This window comes from Myotis davidii, unplaced genomic scaffold (assembly GCF_000327345.1).
Source record: "Myotis davidii unplaced genomic scaffold, ASM32734v1 scaffold424, whole genome shotgun sequence".
In the NCBI taxonomy this organism is placed as follows: Eukaryota; Metazoa; Chordata; class Mammalia; order Chiroptera; family Vespertilionidae; genus Myotis; species Myotis davidii.
The window spans coordinates 870,045-891,056 of record NW_006295827.1 but is presented as its reverse complement, the minus strand read 5'-3'; the positions used below and the strand labels follow the sequence as shown (position 1 = coordinate 891,056).

Here is a 21,012-nt window from a genome sequence, read left to right as displayed (position 1 = left end):
TAAACCTTGTGATGCCACAGAAGAGCTCTCCTCCGCCACTTGGGGCATCTACTGTACTAAAGACTCTCACTGTTGGGTACAAGTGGACTCACGGTGTACAGTGAGAATGAATGGTGGAGCCACAGTGACTCTGAGGACCCCACTTCTCAGCAGTGACAATCAACCTGAAGCACTGAGCATGAAAGCCACTCCCCCATCCCGAGTCCCAGCTCCTTTTACTCCCCCCTCCCATTCCCTGCTCTCCACCATCCACAGATATCAAGTCCTAAGGCTGACTCCCAACACAATTTCACATTCCCTCCCCAGTACATCCAATACATCACTGCAATTACAGAAAGCAGACAGAAAGGTGATGAATGAAGAATCAAATACGCTATGTCTTCTGTGTATTATCCCACCAGATGGGGAGGAGTGGGCAGCTGGAAAGAATGCGGAGCAGGTCTGCTATTGGAGAAGCCAGTGTGACAATCAGGCTCTGGACCAAATGTGGGGATGGGTGTCCCACACACTTTAATGTTAGGGTGGCTTACAGTGTCTTGGACATTGCACACAGCTGCGGGGTAAACCAGCTATGATGCTAACCACCAGCTTGCAGGTGGCCAGTGGGGGCTCAGGACATTTAGATTCCAAACTGGTTGCCCAGAGATCTGTGAGACCCACACGCCAAGGGTGGCACACCCTGGGAGGATGGGGAGAACCTCTGAGGCGTGGCCCTCAGACTATCTTCCTTAGGGACGAGGCTGCTTTAGTAGCCAATTACATTTAATTTCCTGCAAAGAGCCAGGGGCTCACGCTTTTGGGACTAGCACCAACTGACAAATAGCTGCTTTTGCAGAATCCTATTTCATTTTTCCCTTGGCACTGTAGGCTAGAAATCCAACAAGGAGGGAGCACTGGAAACAGACTGGATTAGCAAAATGAGCCCAGTGCCTGGTAGGATCACTTCTCAGAATACAGGAAACAGCCCTGGTCACAGGTCTCTTCTAAAGCAGGAAGAAACCAAAGTCTGGGGGAAACGGGAGTCTATGGCAGCAATGTTGGATCAGAAGCTAAAGCCCAGTGACAGAGTCTTTACCCGGTGGCAGCCAGCCTCCAGCAGGGCCCCAATGATCCTTGCCTCAGAGTTTGTCCTCTCCCACCCTGACTGGGGATGACCTGTGCAACCAAAAGAATTTTGCAGAAATCATGGAGTTTGACTTTTAAGGCTAGGTCATACAAAGACATCATAGCTTCTGCTTTATCCTCTCTCGGATCACTTGTCTTGCGGGAAGCCAGCTGCCATGTCACAAGGACACTCAAGCAGCACTGAGGAGGCATCCTTGTGGCAAGGATTTGAATTCTCCTGCCAATAGCCTGCATCACCATGCCATTAGCATGAAGGAGCCTAAAGCACATCCTCCAGCCCAGTCAAACCCTCAGATGATCACAGCCCCGGCCAGCATCTTGATTGCAACCTCATGAGAGACCCTGAGCCAGAACCACCCAAATGAGCTGCTTTCAAATTCCTGACCCACACAAACCGTGTGAGATAGTATTTAGTGTCGTTTTATGTCACTAGCTTTTGGTGTAATGTATTATGCAGCAAATGCATCATTAATGCACCCTGCCAGGTGTCCCATTAAGTCTATTAATGCAGGAAACTGACTTTGTCCCTGGTGGGAAGCCTTGTCAGCGTGTCTCAAATGGATGGTCTTCTTCTTTCAGGATATTGGTATCTCCTGAGATAAACGGGTATCCAGTGCAGTAACCTGCCTTTCTGCTTCTCTTCGTCCATACCTTCCTCAACCACTGTGCCACGCAAACACAGACATGTACATATGCATATACACACATGCACACACACGACTTTCTTTTTAACCTGAAAAATCACCAAATCACTCAAGCGCTGAAAATATGAACTTTTTTTCCAGGAAGAACCAGATGCTTTGGATGTTTTAAGTACTATTTCTCACTCCGTCTCTGAATGGACAGATGGCGGGGGCGGGGAGAACACAGCTGACTACTGAGAATTGATTGATGGGTCTGTTCTACTTTGCTGGTCATATAATTCTGAGCTGAGTGAGCAAGAGCAGGGGAGGAAAGCCACAGCCACAAATGCGTGCATTCCCAAATTTGTTTAAACATTTCAGAATGGGATTTCTCCTTTTCTCTCATTTCCCCATCCCATTTACCACCACAGGTGAGGCGAGTCTTTGATGAGATAAAAGCACAGAGGTTTTGTGAACATAATAAATAGCCCATCCAAGTTATGGTAGAGGCCATCAAGCTACTGTAAGAGAAACATTTCCTCACTGTACAGAAGTTCTGCTATGAAATACCCGAAAGATGTGAGGCACTAAACACCTGCAGGTCCTTCCCCTCCAGGCTGGGGGCCAAGAAGAAGGCTTAGAGCTGGGAAAGCCTTGCAGCATTCTCCTTGGCTAGAGTGGGCCCTGAAGGCAGAGGCTAAAGGTAGAAAACAGGGGAATAGCGGAGAGCGGAGAAGCAGGGGCACCAGGGAGAGAACTCCCGATAGTCACTCAGAGTGGACCCGCATGGGTTGAAAGATAGCCAGGTGGGAAACTATTGCTCAGCCTCCTGTGTGCTTCTTTTTATTTCTGTCAGAGAACTCTACCTGTCTGTCCTCCCAAGTATGGAGTCATATCTGAAGGGTTACGTGGGAAATATTCTCATCATGAGGTGAGTAGGGTCATGGAGGTCCTTCTCTAAAAAGAGTCATGGCTGATCGTGACCACAGTTTGGGGAGACAGTGTTCTCCCGGCGTGTCTGAGCCGAGTGGATATCAGAGGCCCCATGTCACTGTCCCTGGCCCTGGATTCTCCAAGAACTGGCCCTGTGTGTCTGCTCATCTTCATCCGTGCATCTTCCCCTGCTGAGCTCTGCCACCAGCTCTGGTGAATCCCAGGTTTCCAGCCCTGGTCTCCTGCCTGTGATCCATCCCTGATTTTAGCTGTGCGTAAACTTTCCTCCTCTTGGTTATCTGAGCCTCACCTTACACTCAACATGTCCAATTTCGAATTCCGCAAAGACTCCTTTTCTCCATGATCTTATTTCTGGCAATAAAAGCCAGCTGGGAACTTGGAGTCGTCTCAGATCTTCTTTCCTCAGGACCCAAATCCATCCTGCCAGTGGTCCTGAGGTCTTTCCCTGTAAACTGTACCTTTGTTATGCTCAATGATGGACTATGCTCAGAGCCTCCACCCTTTGCAAACTCTCATCCTGACAGGCCTGAAATGTTCTCTTTTCTTTCTTTGCTCCCTTCATCCCCTTCATATTTCAAAGTTTGAAACAATCAGCCCCATTTCCTTAAGCCTCATCTGACCCCTCAACACCACATTTGCCTCCTTTCTTGAACTTCTATTCCTCCAATTCAAAGGCAATTCTTAATGAGGGCCTGCTGTGTGCCAAGTGCCAGTCGGGCAACAACAGTGAAGTTCCGGGCTTCTGGGAGATTACAGTCTAGTAATCATAACACCAATTAATAACTTTTTTTCTCTTTCTTTTAAAAAAATATGTTTTCATTGATTTTTAGAGAGATATGAAGAGAGAGAGAAACATCGATGAGAAAGGAACATCGACTCACTGGCCTCCTGCATGGCCCCCACTGAGGATGGTGCCCACAACCCAGGCAAGTGCCCAGACTGGGAATCAAACCAACGACCTCTCGGGCATTGGGTCAACACTTAACTACTGAGCCACACCAGCTGGGCTACTTCCTCTTTCTTAACTGTGCTTCCCCAATCAAATTATTCAATAGCCAAGACTGTGTCTTAAACAAGTTTTTGTAAAATCCACAGTGACTGTTAGATTACAGGGGACACCACATGTTCTTACTACTTGTTATATGCAAGACAGGTAATAGAATCAGATAAAAAAAAAAATACATGTCAACTACAATCCTTATCTAGGTTACAGAAATATCTTTGGTATGAAGGAAAAAAACCGGTCAAAAAATTAAAGAAACCAGGCTGTGTTTGAATGGTGTTTTACATGTCTAATCAATAAATCGATTTAACTTGTCAAAATATTTTTAATATAATCATTGATAGTCCATTCCCCAAATAAAATAATCTTGAAATAATAATCACATTATAAGATTAATGATTCAAAGCTCATTAGTAATTCAAAGGTAGATATCTGGAATTTCCTAAGAGATTTTACAAGACAGAAATAGGAGCAAATTGAGAAGCACTGAACACAACTCTTAGGTAAAATCATTCTATTCTATTAAGGACAAGAGTGTTGATAGGATCCCAACACACAAGAGAACCATGACATCCTCTCAGCAAGGGTCTCCTGGACCAGGGACAGAACTGGGCTCAGATAATACTGATATGTCCTTTTTAAATGCCCCAGTAAAGACTTTTGTGAATCAGAAGTAGAGAAATCTCATTTCTCCAAAATGTACAACTCTTTTTGATATAAGAAAAAAATAGGGAGATATTTCACTCCTCCCAGCCTTAAATGAGCCTTTGTTCAGAGGACCTAGTATGTACCTCAGTTTAGACTATAAGGAATGCATGTCAGTCCAGCCTGGTAGAGATCTTCATGTGCTAAACAGCTCAAGAACACAGAGTCATAAATTTGTCTCAGATACATGTTTACTGTGAAAGTAAATCTTTAAGAAAATTCTTACTCACCTGCCAGAATATGCTATCTATTGTGTTTCCAAGAAAACCATCACGGCCTTCTGAAGACACCAGTTTCGGGCCAAGAATTGTCATGAATTCATCAAAATCCACCTGGCCATCCCCTGGAAGAAGAAGATATAAATATAAATGGAAAAGTAGTTGAAATTGACTTACTATGCCCCATGAAATAAACATCTTCATATTTTCCTCCTTAGCATGACCTCAATAAATAACTAGTGGCATTACTGAAAGTTGTGCAACATTCTTCAAATACCAAAAGAAACACAAGAAATTATTGGTTATTATTAGGACATCCAATACCACATATCCCTAATTACTTGTCAGTATTTCTATCTAAATGTTCAACCAGCACCTCAAATTGCCCAACTATACATGATAAATATTTCAGCTTCATTCATATCTCTTCCTTCATCTTTGTCACTCACAAATACATTTAGTCATCACGTTTTATTGAATTCACCTCTTAGATACCTGCGGCTGTTTTATTTTTCTTGTTAATCCAATTGCATATCCCTTTCCAAAGACTATGGTGGGAAAGTGATTCCAAGGATTAAAATTCCTAGTTATAATTATAATGTTATTAGAATTGCTTTCTGACCTCACACTCTCAACTCCTCACTTTCCTCCAAACAATTCCAAGTTTACTTCCCTTAAACGCGTCTGATCATGCTTTATAAATCAATTCATCTCTGAAAATAAGGAAACCAACTCAGGGTAGCATTCAAGTCCCATTACCCCTTCTGTCACCTTTTTCTCCCCACCTCTGCACAAAATGCCCTGCTCTTTCAGAGCTTCAGGCCTCTGTACATCTGGGATGCTTTCCCCCACTGGTTTACCCGATGAACACCATAAGTCAGTGGTTCTCAACCTTCCTAATGCCGCAACCCTTTAATACAGTTCCTCATGTTGTGGTGACCTCCAACCATAAAATTATTTTTGTTGCTACTTCATAACTGTAATTTTGCTACTGTTATGAATCATAATGTAAACATCTGATATGCAGGATGTATTTTCATTGTTACAAATTGAACATAATTAAAGCATAGTGATTAATCACAAAAACAATATGTAATTATATATGTGTTTTCTGATGGTCTTAGGCGACCCCTGTGAAAGGGTCATTTGACCCCCAAAGGGGTCTCGACCCACAGGTTGGCGACCCACAGGTTGAGAACCGCTGCCATAAGTGCTCTAAGATGGAGCTTAAATATCATAATTTCTTTTCATTTTCTTCCTGACCCTTCCTCAACTCACTTGACGGAGTTAGACCAACTCTTTTCCGTCTCTCCTACTAACTTAATGTGCATCCTTTACAGAACTTATCACCTGTATCTCAGTCACTGATTTGCATGCCTATCTCCTACCTGGACTGTGAGCCCTGCAAAGTCAGGGACCTATGCTGGAACTTTTTTGTACATTCAACACCGTGGTGGGCCCTCAGTATGTGCTTGTGGAATGAACAGATGCTGTCTCTTGCTTGATTTTCTGTTGCTCAGTTCAGCATCCATTGGATCTTTCAAGCCTGAGCTGCTATTGACAAAAAGGTAAACCTGAGCCAAGGCAGACAAAAGCTGACCTTCAAGGTCTTGCCCAAGCCTCAATGACCCATCAATGTGGCTTTCCTAATGAGTCACTGAGGCTTGGATGATACCTTGAAAGTATTGTCCAAGAGAGAGTCTCCACCAAGAGCTCACCACATCTTGGCTACCAACTATGAAGATGGTGTCTGCACACAAATTTGCCAAAGCGCAGACATTGATCCACCCCCAGAATGCAATTGCCTTTAAAAATATATTTTATTGATTTTTTTACAGAGAGGAAGGGAGCGGGATAGAGAGTTAGAAACATTGATGAGAGAGAAACATCGATCAGCTGCCTCCTGCACACCTCCCACTGAGGATGTGTCCGCAACCAAGGTACATGTCCTTGACCGGAATCGAACCTGGGACCCTTCAGTCCGCAGGCCGGCGCTCTATCCACTGAGCCAAACCAGTTAGGGCATGCAATTGCCTTTAAAGAACCTTCATTCAAAACCTATTTCAAAAATCCAAGCAGATGTCATCATCAAGATGTCAATCATTCAGATAAAACTTTCTAGAAGATAAAGGAGGCATGAGAAGTCAATGGGAAAGAAGAGACTTAGCCACCAAATGAGGTGGGGCAGTCAGTGGGCTATTGAGAGGAAACTGATTTATCTCTCAACCTTCACTAAGATAAAGGGATCTAAAATTTCACCCTCATTGATCACCATAAGAAAGCTAATGCAAGCAACAATGTGTTAACATCTTGCCTTTCAAAGTAGAGAATACTTGTAAAAAGGATACTGCTCAAGCCTGGCAGAGGTCCAGAGAAGAGCCAGGCTCTCTTCTGCATTCCCAGTACACTTATCTGAATATTGGATATTGACTGGCAGTATTTAAGGTGCTGTACATGTCGGTTCTTTTTAACATAATAACTTTACTTTTTAATAATAATAATAATAATAAAGAAAACAAGGGAAGTATCTTACATACTGACCAAGACACTATCTCCTTCAATAAAGTGAAGAGTGATTCTTAGAGGACAAAAAAAGATCTTAGATATTATAATGGTTTATAGCCCTTCTGGGACCACAGTGCATAAACAGATAGACAGTATATCTTTCTATTACAATTTCATGGGGGTAGGGCAACTATGGAAATAAATGTCCTAAGGCTCCTGGGGGTGGGGTGGCTATTTAAAAAAGAAGGTTGAGAAACACTGCACTAGAAGATGTCTCGAGTATTATGGTTGTCCTTCCCCGGGCCCTCCCTCCCATTAGCAGTGGGCCAACATGATCCCAACTCTCTATCACCCATGACGAGGTCCGACGGTTCATAAAGGCTTAGCATTTCAAGAGCACGAATCATGGCACCTGAACTACCAGGCTTGGTCACTCAAGCTCCTGCCCACGGTGTAATGGGCACTGCTGTCTCTCAATTGGGAGCCTTGTAGGGGAGTGGTCCATAGGACGTGGCAAAACACCGGTTTCTCATTGCCAGGAAAATGGGATTGTCTTTGAACAGTCCACCTTCCAGGTAGGAGGCCACCCACCTCTCCAAAACCTCCCCCCAGGCGATGGGAGTAAAGCAGCATGCAATTGGTGCATTTCAAGGGCCCACATGGAACTCTGGTCAAATCACCAAGGAATGCTCACAGAGGGCGCCCTTGGCTGAGAACACCAAACCCAAAGCTGACAAGCAGACACAATGCTTCAAAACTTTCCTGGCGCTGGCTAACTGCTCTTTTATGACTCAATCCTTGGCCAGAGGGGAAGCGCTGGGGGTGAGGCGCTCAGGATCCTGTGGGCAGTGCCAACTGCAGTGCAGAACAGGTGGCTTGGTGCAGACTTTCTGCTACTGGGAGAAGAGGTCTAGTTCACGGAGGATTTGCTTCCAGCTACTTAGCAGAGGACATCTGGAACATCAGATTATTTTGTTGGTGGAAATATGATTCTACCGCTCCTTGTTAACTATCATGGAGCAAAGGGAGATTCCTGCAGGAGAAATAATCAGGGTGGGTCCCTATCTCTCTGCATCTCTCTCAGGACTTCCTCAGCCTGACTCCTGAGGATGCGTGTACACAGCACATTTTCTGCAGACCTTCCATAAGTGAGGGCTCCTCTTGCTACGGCACAATTTGACAGCACAAGGTTCTATTCAGATTTCCTGTGAGGAAAAGCTCTCTTCAGCAGTTTGCAGTTTTAACAAACAGAACTGGAAACGCCCTATAAGCTATCAATCCTGGTCCCAGAATACCAGCCCCACAGCCCCATTCCCTCACTCCATCATCTCAGGAGAACTGAGACAAATGGAATCTCAGAGAGAGGTTTTTCACTAAGTCCCTTGTAGGAAAACCATTCCCAGGCCGAGGTAAGGTCTGGGAAGCCGGATAATGATCAAAATATCTATTTACTGAGCCCTCATTCACAATGTGCTGGGCACTGTGTAAAGAAATTTCTTTACACTAGTTCATTTAAGTCCTTCAACAGCCCATTTTACAGATGAGAAAACTGAGGCACCGAGAGGTTCAGTAGCCTGCTGAAGCTCATGCAGCAAGCAGAGCTGGGATTCCAAACCCAGCAGTCTGTTTGTGCTTTTGCTGCATCTCAGGAGGCTGGGTCATGCATGGGACTGTCTGGAGCCCTCTTTCCCCCTTCCCCAGCATTTCCTGGCAGGTAACTATAGGCAAAGTGAAATCTACATTGCTCTCTCTGATCTAGTTGGTGTGTCTCAGGTCAACCTCTAGAGGTCTTTCTTAATCATTTAAAAGACTAATAATAAAAGAAAGAGGAGATACGTATTTTACAGGCACTGAGTTCAGGGCTTTACATTTCATTATCTTGCTTGGTTTTATCCCAACACTTGGAACAGGTTCTGCCCTTCCACATTTACCCATGAGACAACTTAGGCAAAAGAGGTTAAAAGCAACAAGATCAAGGCCATGTAGCACTTATCAGCTTGGAACCCTGATATTAACCTCCACGTTGTACTGTCCCGGCTTCTGCACCAAGGATCCCAGCATAAGTCCTGGCATAGGTTCATATCTCTTTTCAAAGTGTGAGAGTCTAACATGGTTTCCTATCTGGGCATTTAGGAAGGAATTTAGTGGGAGATTGGGAGAGATGGCCATTAAGGGTTCTAATGCAAAAGATCATTGCCTGAAAGCCATTTATTAGTTCCCCAAATTTCTATTTTGCCTGCTGTCGCCGTCTCAGTAATTCTCCTTCAATGGTCGATTCTTAGCGGACACTGGTCTCTCTCATACAACCTTCCAGGCGTCTGAAACCTCTTCCGCCTGAAAGCATTGGTCTAATGAGGGAGGCCTGGCAGGGAATCTGGATTGGCATGCTCCCAAGGAAAGGATGGGCATCTTCTCAGACCCACCACCTTTCACAGAACGTGGCTGCAAAATTTCATTGGGTTAAATTTTTGACCAATTTTGAACATGCAAGTAACTGCAGAATTAGAGAATGGAATCCACCCCTCCCGCTTCCTTCTCCCTCCTCAAGCCTTCTAATATCATGAGCCACTTAGCAGGGAGTGAAGGAAGCTAACCTGCTAAGGTCTAGCTGCTATGTAAGTCAAAGTAATGAACTTGAACTGGGGCAGGAAGCTGCAGGAGGGCCAGGACTGTGCAACATTCATTAAAACCAACCAGCTGAAACTTGCACAGAGAGCTAAAATAATAACAAAAATCACTGCAAAAAAAAAAAGGAAGAAAAGAAAAATGAGCTCTGAAGGACAACAAGGGCACAGTCAGTGAAGAGGTAGAAAAAAATGTCGGAGACTCCATTCAAATCACGCGTGCAAAGCAGCAGGTCAGTGGGCCATGGACTGTGGGCAAGAGGAGATAAATAAGGCACAGGCTTACCCTCCAGGTGCTTGGAATCTGTTACCGGACAGAACCAGGTGGGTGCCATGATTGGCCTAACAGCATTGTGCTAAGGCAGGACGAAGTGGGGAGCAAATACGCCAATTAGGAAATTCTCAGTGGTTTGGCAATGAGCCTTTAAGGAGGAGAGGAGCAGGAAATAACAAACTCAAAGGGAGCAGCCTGGGCAGAGCAGGGGCACCAGGAAGGATGGAGGATGGTTGGGAGCAGTGACTGCCCTCTCTTTGTGCTGGATTGAGAGTTCGTGTGGGAAGAGAGGAGGACAAGATGAGCCTCTGTGTGTCATGGATCTAGAATCAGTGGAAAGTGGGAATCAGAGCATCTGTGTTGCCGACCAAAGATCAGCCAGGTCATGGTGCACAGGCTGGATGGGAGGGCAGCGCTGGCCCAGGAAGTGGTGTTGGGTTAGTCAAAGGAGAGGAAGGCCCAGGTGGAGGAGGGAGGGGGGTGGTGTGGATCCAGGGAACTATAACACTTGGCAACTGACTGGAACAACAGAAAAGGGGAAGAGGCAATGGTGACTCTGAGGTTTAGTCTGGGATAGTGGATGGTCCATGGAGCTAATTAGAAACAAAGGAGAAGTTGGGAAGAGTTAAGTAGGAACAAAGGGGAAGTCAGGAGGAGCACATATTTGGGAAATGCTGGCTTTAAGGAGCTGGCAGAATGGGAGGACGGGAAGTAACTAACAGCTAAAAATATGGATCCAAAAGTCTTCATGACCTATGGAAAGATCTCTAAGATCTCCAAGAGAGAATCTCAGGTAAACAAAAGCAAGGTACACAACTGTATTATAGCGTGCTACAATTTAATTTTAAAAGATCAAGGGGGAAAAAAATATATATATATTCTTGAGTAAATCTTTTCATAAAAGTATCTGGAAGTGTATCCCCACCACCCTCCAAAAATTAATAATAGTTCATGGTTTATTCATGGGTAAGTCTGGGCATGTAGGGTAGAAGAACGAGTCTTCTCACCAAATATCTTTTTATACTTTTTTATTCTTGAAACTTGTCACATATTACCTGTTCAAAAATAGATAATTTTTAAAATTACACAATGAATTCAGACTTTAGCATCCGCACAGCTCTTTTCTTGGATGTTCTAGGCTCCACAGGGTGCAGGCAGGAAAAGCTTCCTCACACTCCCTGTCCAAGCCACCCTGCCTTATGCTCTCTCTGGCTCTGGATGAAGCACTGGCTGGTCCCATAGCTTTGTTATTGACTCTTAAAGAACAAAAAATCCAGTCCAGTCTACTAAGAACGTAACTCTAGACCTCCTTTAATTGGAAGCATCTTCCTTCCTTTGACTTGGACCAGATCCAGGCTAGTGACCTGGACCGGGAAGAAGAGATCAGTTTCTTCATGCTTTCCTTGGCCCACCTCTCTCTCCATTCTCCGGCTGTGGTTTCTGGCCACACCTGGGGTGGGAGAGGCTCAGAAGGAGGCTGCGGTTTCTCGAAGTCAGCTATACCTCCACTACGTTGGATGCTTATTAACCCCCCTCCCTGGGCCCCTGGGCTTCTGGTGATATCTCCCTTCACTGGGTGCCATCAACCCGCTAGGTCTGGGGTGGGGAACCAGCAGCCCACGGGCCATATAAGGCCTGTGAAATCATATTGGTGAGTTAACTAAATGTTTGAGCAAATATAGCAGGCTAATTTTTAAGTTGATAATTTTGTACGGCCTGCAAATGATGTTATAAATATCCAAACGGCCCTTGGCAGAAAAAGGTTCCCCTCCCCGGCAGAGTCTATCCATGGTCGGCAAACTGTGGCTCGTGAGCCACATATGGCTATTTGGCCCTTTAAGTATAGCTCTTCCTAAGCCTTAGGAGTATCCTAATTAAGTTAATAACAATGTACCTACCTATACAGTTTAAGTTTAAAAAATTTGGCTCTCAAAAGAAATTTCAATCGTTGTACTGTTGATATTTGGCTCTGTTGACTAATGAGTTTGCTGACCACTGGTCTAGGCCATCCTAAACTCCAAACTGGCTCCTGCTTTGCTCCATGTGTCACTGAAAGGTAGCTCTTTCCAAGGCAGCCCTGGTCTTCTCTACTTGGCTACCCAAAGCAGGCAGCAGCTCCAGCTCCAACACAGGCCTGGGGAGGTTCGCCCCTAAATACTTTAAACTCCATCAAACACAGGTCACTCTCTATGAGCGGCTCTTTGGAAATACTTTTAGCTCAAACTGAATGAGAAACACCCGCTCCCACTGCAAGGAGTTTAGGGAAAACCCAAAACCCACCACCAGTTCCCTCCTATGAAACCGTTTTGCCTAATGCTTTAACTTCAACATCTCATAAAGTGTTAGGAGCAAAACTGTGTCTCCCCGTCTCCCCAGATGCATAGGTGGAAGTCTCAACACCCCCAATGTGGCTGTATTAGGAGATACAGCCTTTCAGGAGGTAATTAGGTTAAATGGGAGCAATATCCTTACAAGAAGAGGAAGAGACAGCAGGAGTACAAGCACAGAGAAAGGCCATGTGAGGACACAGTGAGAGTGGTGTCTGCGAGCCAGGAAGCAGGCTCCCACCAGGCACCAGGCTCGCTTGGACTTTGGTCTTAAGTCTAGCTCCTAGAACCGAGAGAAATAAAATTCTGTTGTTTAGGCCACCCAGTCTGAGTTATTTTGTTATAGCAGCCCAAGCTGACTAACACATAAAGTAGAGAAGAACAATGGACTCTTGGGAAACTTAGCACTTACTGTATTGTATTGATCCTGTGCTTTATGGCCTAAAATTGAGACATAAGAGTGTTATTTTGATAAACTGTTACTCTCTGTCTTGATGGAGCAACAACTTGGTTCGAAGGGGACTGACTATAGCTTTTCAGATGGGATACGTATTGGAGAAATCTCAAGATCATCCCCAAGTTCAATGGTTTGCTAAGAGGACTCCCAGGACAGCATGTGGTCCTACTCATGGCTATGATTTATTAATGTGAAAGAATATAAAGCACAATCACCAAAAGGAAAGATGCACAGAGTTAAGTCTGGAGGAAACCAGGCACAAGCTTCCAGAATCCTCTCCCAGTGGAGTCAACAGGACATGCTCAATTCCCCCAGCAATAAGTCGCGGTAACATATGGGAAATCCTGTCTACCAGGAAAGCTCCTTAGAGCTACTTACTAGGGCTGGTTGTGTGGGCACACTATGCCTGACATGCACTAAACTTCAAGACTTCCAGAAGGAAAGCAGGTGCTTAGTATGAACCATGTTGTATGCCCAAACAGTTTAGGCATCATGAGCGACTCTTATCAGTTCTAGGAATGATGAAAACCCTCCCCAAATCCAATTTCCCAGACACCAGCCAAGGACTAACCTTGCAAGCAGGCCTTTCTGAGGATAGCCTGCTGTGTGAACTCTCTTCCACACACATCTTCACCCTCATTCCAAGTTCTCGAGTCACTGAGCTAAGGCCACCGACATTTATCAAAATCAACACTGTCACCTAGAACAGGAGCTGCACAGCTTTTTAGTGTTCAGAGTCCCTAATGTCAGTCCTGCAGCTAATAATGGTACAGTAGGGTGTTCCTAGACCTGAGCTATTTAACACTCTGCTTGGCCATTGTTCCAAAAGGACCAGCACAGTCTCTTCCTCTTCTACGTCTATTCATGGAATTTTACATCCATCCAGCTCTCCTAGATCCTGATCTGCCCCATCCTCACCTCACTGGTAAAAGCAGAACTAAGGCCCAGACACCCCAGAGTGGTGTGCTTACGGCTAGCAACCCAGCATTCTAAAGAGCCCATTTTTCCATGAGAGCTAAACACCAAACACATAGTTTTTACATACGTTATACAGAACAATCAAAATAGAAAAGATGCTTTTATTTACACTTTACATTTGAATGGAAAGTATCAATTGACCACTGCAGAGTAAAACAGGAAGTGAGGAAGTGCCACAGAAGCAAAAGTTGATATTGTCTCTGATAGTGGCCTCCCAGGTGGGAACAAGTCAAGGATGCTCAAGAACATTCATTGCAATGCCAGAATGCAATTACAAGCTCCATCATATCTATTTGTATTCATCCTTTCTATTTCTACTTTTTGGGATGTGTTATAAGGTCCAAAAAATATTGGTAGAACAATGTATGCATATAACACGATAAAGAAATAACAGGAAGGGGCAGGGTGCAGAAAAGAGAAGTCAATGCATATTAGAAAAGCTGAAAGCTGCACATTATGAACGTTCTACTTATATACTTCTACTTAGTATAATCTTCTTATGTTACTTAAAAGTACTGGATTAGTATATTCATTTTATGTAGGCAAACATAAGTGCTATTTAGAAAATATAACATCAATTATGTGAGGGGGAAAGCAATAGCAGTTGCAGAAGTAAGTAGCAGTAGCAGCAGAAACAATCATATAAATAACCTACAGCCCAAACTTACTCGAAATAACAACAGAAATAAAATGGTGAAAGTGTTACCACTGTAACGAGCTAATTATTAATATTAATAATAGGAAGAAAGCAAAGGGAAGGCCAGACATCGTAAGCATAGCCATCTGGGCAGCTTCACCAGGAAGCTGCAGTTTCACACTCTCCAGGGAACCACTGGTCCATTCCCTGCAAATCACTGGGAGAAGGGGGTCCAAAAAAGAGGAAGATAGATGTGCAGTGAAGTCAGATGACATAGGGAAGGTGCCTGCCTGTCAGTCTAACCTGGGAACAAAGATCATTGGCTAGGAGGGCAGACCCAATGCAAGCCCACTTGGGAATATGTAATTCCCAAAGAAATCTTCTCTCTCTCTCTCGTTCCTCTTGCTTCACTCCTGCTTCCTTGCACTTGCCCGTGCTTCCTCAATAACCATGTGGACCCCACACCCAGTAGACTATAGCTGGGAACACAAGGTAACCTAGCCAGATGCTAGACTAGACTGTGCAAATATGGAGTGAAAACTCCGGGCAATGGCTTTAATCCTAGCTCTGCTGAAGACAAAATGGGACATTTTTGGAACAGAAAAAGATGGGACCTTGGAAACCCAGGAGTTTGATTCCACAGAAATAAAGTTTTCCACAATACCTCATCCTCCCATGGGAATTCCTGTTCCCCTGGCACCCCAAGAAGCCCACTCCTACCAGCAACAGGCGGGGACACAGAAAGCACCCCACCAATAGCCAAACAGAAGATGACAGAGATAGAAGTCAGAAATTGGACACAAATTTTACAAGGAAGGGAAATACAAGTATCCAAGAATACTCAAACCACAATCACAAGACATTTTCCTGAGCCGAGAGAGATAACTCTGATATACTACCAGTCAATATCCAACCAATAGGTAATAATAAATCATCGCTGCCATTTCTTGTGACAAACTGCAGGCCAGGCACACTGCTAAGGCATCTTACTTAAAGGGCCTCATTTACTTCTCACAACAGCAAGGTAGAGATTGATGTCCCCATTTTACTAAGACATAGAGGAGATTCAGATATTAGGTCACCTGTCCAAGATTATGCCATTAATTGCAACAAAATGCCCATTTGAACTATGTGAGCTTGATTCCACATTTGCTCTTTCCATTAGGCCATTGTGACATATAATAAAAAAAAATATGTATTCATCCAGTTCCTGGCACAGAGATCCTAGAGCCCTTGAAATTTCCTAAATGATGAGAGCAATAAAGGTGTCTTTTGTTATGCTAATGAGGTGACTTTTTAATACAGCTCAGGACCCCTCTGGTGGCCAGAGGAACCAACCATGTGATTAGAGGATCAGAACTTTCCCCTGACCTCCAGGAAGGGGAAAGGAGCTGGAATTTGGATCAATTACCAATGACCAGTGATTTAATCAATCATGCCCATATAATGAAGCCTCCACAAAAATGCTTCCTCTCTGAAATCAATAAAAATCTATTTTTTTTTAAAAAAAAGTTAGGGACAGAAATATAATATTGGAGACTAGCTATATAGTTATAAGAAATATTAATCCTGCTCTGTTAGCCATGATGATTCTGTTCTGATTACAGAAAGCACATTTTCACCTGGCTGAGAGTTATACACCCTGGGACATGGGAACTAACATTGGAATGCAGTCCATCCTCCTTTCCCGAGAACTGCCTATCAGTATGGAAAGATTTACAACTTCATGGCTGACACAATCTAGTCCTGGAGGCACCCGCTTTTACAATCCCCAGCCCCTATTGCCTATAATCTGGTCCCTGGGCACCTAAAGGCACCCACCCTCTGTGACAACCCCCCACCCCCCAGCCCACATGACTTGTAACTTGTAATGATTATCCCATGCCTACTTCCCCATGCCTGTAATTCCTACTTCCATGTGTAATCTTTGTTCTACTATCCAATATAAGCAGCTGGCTTATGGTGGGGTGCAGCGCAGATTTTGTGGATGACCTGATGCTCTGGAAGGCAGTCCATCCTCCTTTCCCGAGAACTGCCTATCAGTATGGAAAGATTTACAACTTCATGGCTGACACAATCTAGTCCTGGAGGCACCCGCTTTTACAATCCCCAGCCCCTATTGCCTATAATCTGGTCCCTGGGCACCTAAAGGCACCCACCCTCTGTGACAACCCCCCACCCCCCAGCCCGCATGACTTGTAACTTGTAATGATTATCCCATGCCTACTTCCCCATGCCTGTAATTCCTACTTCCATGTGTAATCTTTGGTCTACTATCCAATATAAGCAGCTGGCTTATGGTGGGGTGCAGCGCAGATTTTGTGGATGACCTGATGCTCTCCCACAATGCTAACATTATTGGAATAAACACTCATATATGATTCAACTCTGTCTCTGCTTAATTGGCTCAAGTAGTGACAGGCAGCCCGGACCCCTTGATTGTCCAATTACATAAAGTGGGGGCAGTCTGTGGGACTGAGCCCTTAACCTGGGAATCTGAGTTGAATTACAGGACACCAGCTGGTGTTGGAGAATTGTTTGGTGGGGGGCAGTGGTCGGCAAACTCATTAGTCAACAGAGCCAAATATCAACAGTACTTCTTCAAAATAGACTCGCCCAGGCCGAAAACCGACTTCTGCGCATGGGCCACGAAGTTTCAATCGCACTGTTCGTGCGCCCACACGTGGTATTTTGTGGAAGAGCCACACTCAAGGGGCCAAAGAGCCGTATGTGGCTCGTGAGCCACAGTTTGCTGATCACGGGTGTGGGGGGACAAAAACCCACACTAATTGGTACTAGAAGTGGAGCCATGTCATAACCCAAGATAATAATTTAAGTACTATAACTGCAGTGACTAAATTATCAGCCATATACTGCATGCTGTGGCAAAGACTACTCCACTCAAAATATCCATGCAACATTTGTAAATGTAAGTTTATATGCAACTAATTCTCCAAAGCTGAAATTAGCAGGCCACATTCTCCCACTCATACGCAAAGAAACTAGGACTTACCAGTATTAGTAAGCACTTTAGCAAAAATCCCTAAACCTTTCTGTAATTGCAAAACATCTCCTGATCAATGAAGAATATAAAGTTGAGATAAATTTTAAAGGAAACAACAAAGAGGACATACATATCTCAAATATGTAGGTACTAATCAAAGCTGTCCTCAGAGGTAAATTCAAAGCATTAAAAATAATTTAATTATTTTTAAAAATTGCAGGACAAAGGAAAGAAAACACTCAAAGAAAAACTTAGAACAGAACTTAGATATAAAGATATAGGGGCGATGATATAATAAAATTGGGGTAAGAGCATAATTAATTAATTGGGATAAACACAAACAGTATGGTAACCACTGTATTAAAAAGAAACGAGTCCTAGCTGGTTTGGTTCAGTGGATAGAGCGTTGGCCTGCGGACCAAAGGGTCCCAGGTTCGATTCCGGTCAAGGGCACATGCCTGGGTTGCAGGCTCAGTCCAACGTGCAGAAGGCAGCCAATCAATGATTCCCTCTCATCATTGATGTTTCTATCTCTCTCTTCCTCTCTGAAATAAATAAAAAATATATATTTAAGCCATGGCTGGTTTGGCTTGGTGGATGGAGCATTGACCTGCAGAAAGAAGGGTCCCGGGTTCGATTCTGGTCAAGGGCATGTACCCGCGTTGCAGGCTTGATCCCCAGTCGGAGGTGTGCAGGAGACAACTAGTCAATGATTCTCATCATTGATGTTTATTCTCTCTCCCTCTCCCTTTCTCTCTGAAATCAATAAAAATATATTTTAAATATATATGTATTCATATATATACATATATTTCTTTTTAAAAAACAAATGAGTGAAATTTTGAAAAAACTGTGTAGTATATAAATTACTGATATATCGAATCTAGAAAGACTCAAATAAAATTACAACTGAGGCCCTGGCTGAGTGCTCAGTTAGTAGGAGCATCGCCCCTATACACCAAAAAGGTCTCGGGTTTTATTCTGGGTCAGGGCACATACTGGAGACAACTGATCGATGTTTGCTTTCCCTTCCTCTCTCTGAAATATCAATTAAAAAGCATATCCTTGAGTGAGTATTAAAAAGAAAAAAATTACAGCTGAGAAAAGATGTAGCAACAAATATAAAGAAACAAAATTATGAAATACTTTATATAACTGAAATCTAATATGTTTTTTAAATTTTTTGTAAAACTATTGCTTTTATTAAAAAAAACCACACAATTTGCCAGTACTTAAATTTTTTTAAAAAAGAAATGGAATAAAATTTAAACTGAAAAAAGGAAACCTGAAAAGCTTCTCAAAAAGAAAAATCATAAAGTGAGATTTTTCATGGTTTTGAGAAATAGATATTTCTCATGTTATATAAACTGTTCCATCAACATGTACCAGGACGATGAAAAAAGAGAAAAGTCAGTATAACTCTGATGTCAAAACACACAAAAAGAAAACAACTGTAGGACCTCACAGAATACAAAAATCCTAAAGCCTAAATTGGAAAACCTCAACTGAAATACAGTAAAAGCATAGGCTATCACGGCCAAGTTCAGATCATTCCAGGACTTGGGCACAATTTAATATTAGAAAAATCAATTAATAAGACAAATCAAATCAATAGATACAATTACGAAAGTGATGATGTCTATGAATATTGCAAAGGAGTTGAGTAAAATAAAATGTTCCTTCTGGGCTTTTTAACTGGGCAAAGAAAGATACTAAGAGCAATCTATGGCCAGACAATAGCAGATCTCACTAGGCAAGACCCCAGGATGCTCACTATCATTCTTATTCTCTACTAGAGGCCCAGTGCATGGATTCATGCACCCGTGGGGTCCCTTGGCATGGCCTGTGGGGAATCGAGCTGAAACCGGCATCCAACATCCCCGAGGGATGTAGTAGTGTGCGAAGCAGCAGGCAGTGGGGGAGGAGCCGCTCCTGCTCATCCTGGTCCTGCTCATCCCAGTCAACTGAGCAGTGGGAGCACATTGACCACCAGGGGGCAGCTCCTGCATTGAGCATCTGCCCTCTGGTGGTCAGTGAATGTCATAGCAACTGGTGGACCAGTTGTTCGGTCTCTTAGGCTTTTATATATAGAGATTAGATTGTTCTCAATGTGGTGGCCAGTATTGTGATGTGAAATAGAAGTGAGAAATAAGTCTAAGAGGGTGGAGAAGACAAGATGATCCCTATTCCTAAAGCAGTGTTATTGTCTGTCTAGTGACACAGCTGTAATTCTGGGAATTTAGCAATAGTGGCTAAATACAGACGGGCATTTAAAAATCAATAGTTTTCTTGTGTGGCAGCAATAACCATTTAGAAAATTTAACAGAACAGCCAAGGGACTTCTGAGCAGATAGCAGGAGGTGTTCCTAACTCACTGTCCCTCCCAGCCTCCTGGCAAGTCCCCTGGGCAGTGGGCATGGCCCTCCAGGCGGGGCTCCCAAGAGTAGGGGAGGAGGGCGCAGAGGGCCTGCACCTTGCAGCCAGCAGAAACCCAGCCTGCCTCACCTGGGGAAAGGGCCTCACCTGTGCACATGAGCAGGTTGGGGGTGCCCACAACCTGGAGAAAATCTGATCTGAGGGCTGGGGTCTCCCTGCTCCAGGGTATCCCCCGCTACTGGCTCCCAGCCCCCAAGAGAGGGCTTCGTCCTGCACCCTCAGAGGTCAAGCACTTGTCCCCTGCTGGGCCAAGATGCCAGAGCAGAGGGGCTTGGGGGACTGGGTGAAGGCAGTGAAAGGATTAAGCAGTACACACTGGTAGTTAGAAAATGTCACCAGGGATGTGGGGTACAGCACGGGGAGTGTAGTCAGTACTGCTGTAATAACTATGTAGGATGCTGGGTAGGTGCTGGAGGTACGGGGAGGGCACTTTGAGGTAGGTGATTGTTTGACTGCTGTGCTGTACACCTGAAACCAATACAAAATAATGTTGAAGGTAAACTGTAATTGAAAAAAAATACTAAACAAGAAAGAAAAGATGGAACCTGTGGCAGTGTCCTCTACCTGTGGCTTAGGTAGAGGCCCTGACCTGGTGGTGGAGTTGGACAGAAAAGCAGAAGTGGGCGGAGGAAAGGCAGCTCATTTCCAGGGTGAGTGACAAGAGGGAGTGACCAAACCGAGCCTTGGAGCACTCGGCTCCCACCCACGGCACCTGCGGGATGGAGCCTGACCAGAACTTAGAGGGGAAATACAGGAAAGGAATATGCGCTCTCAGCGCGGAAACAATATGCCGAAGATACTCAGAAGGAATAGCTTGCTTTCCAAAAACACAAATTCACAGGCACACTGGAATGGAGGCTGGTAAGTGTGGAGGCTGAGGCAGCAGCCTGGGCTGATGGACCCAGAGCCCAGAGCCCAGAGCCCTGAGACTTGACCGGAGAAGAACGGGAATTCAAAGAAAGAGCAAAAGAGCAGGTGGGGGGAATGTTATTCATGATGGCTAGCTGACATTCACTGAGCATTTTCTATCTTCCATGCATTGTGCTTGGAATTACATGAACTAACTCACTTAACTCACCTCACACTTAGGAGGTAGGTCTTATTTCTACTATTCCATGTCCTACATCAGCACGCAGAGACCG

The 21,012-nt window shown here is 44.2% G+C and overlaps 1 protein-coding gene across 2 annotated transcripts in view; it reads right to left on the bottom strand.

Annotated features, from left to right (window-relative positions):
• The window catches only part of CALN1 (calneuron 1), a 446,046-nt gene that overhangs the window by 131,047 nt on the left and 293,987 nt on the right, over positions 1-21,012 (bottom strand). For both annotated transcript variants that reach the window (XM_015568560.1, XM_015568561.1), the window contains one exon: positions 4,641-4,753. In XM_015568560.1, coding sequence (XP_015424046.1) covers positions 4,641-4,753 — 113 coding nt within the window. The remainder of the gene's footprint in view (positions 1-4,640; positions 4,754-21,012) is intronic.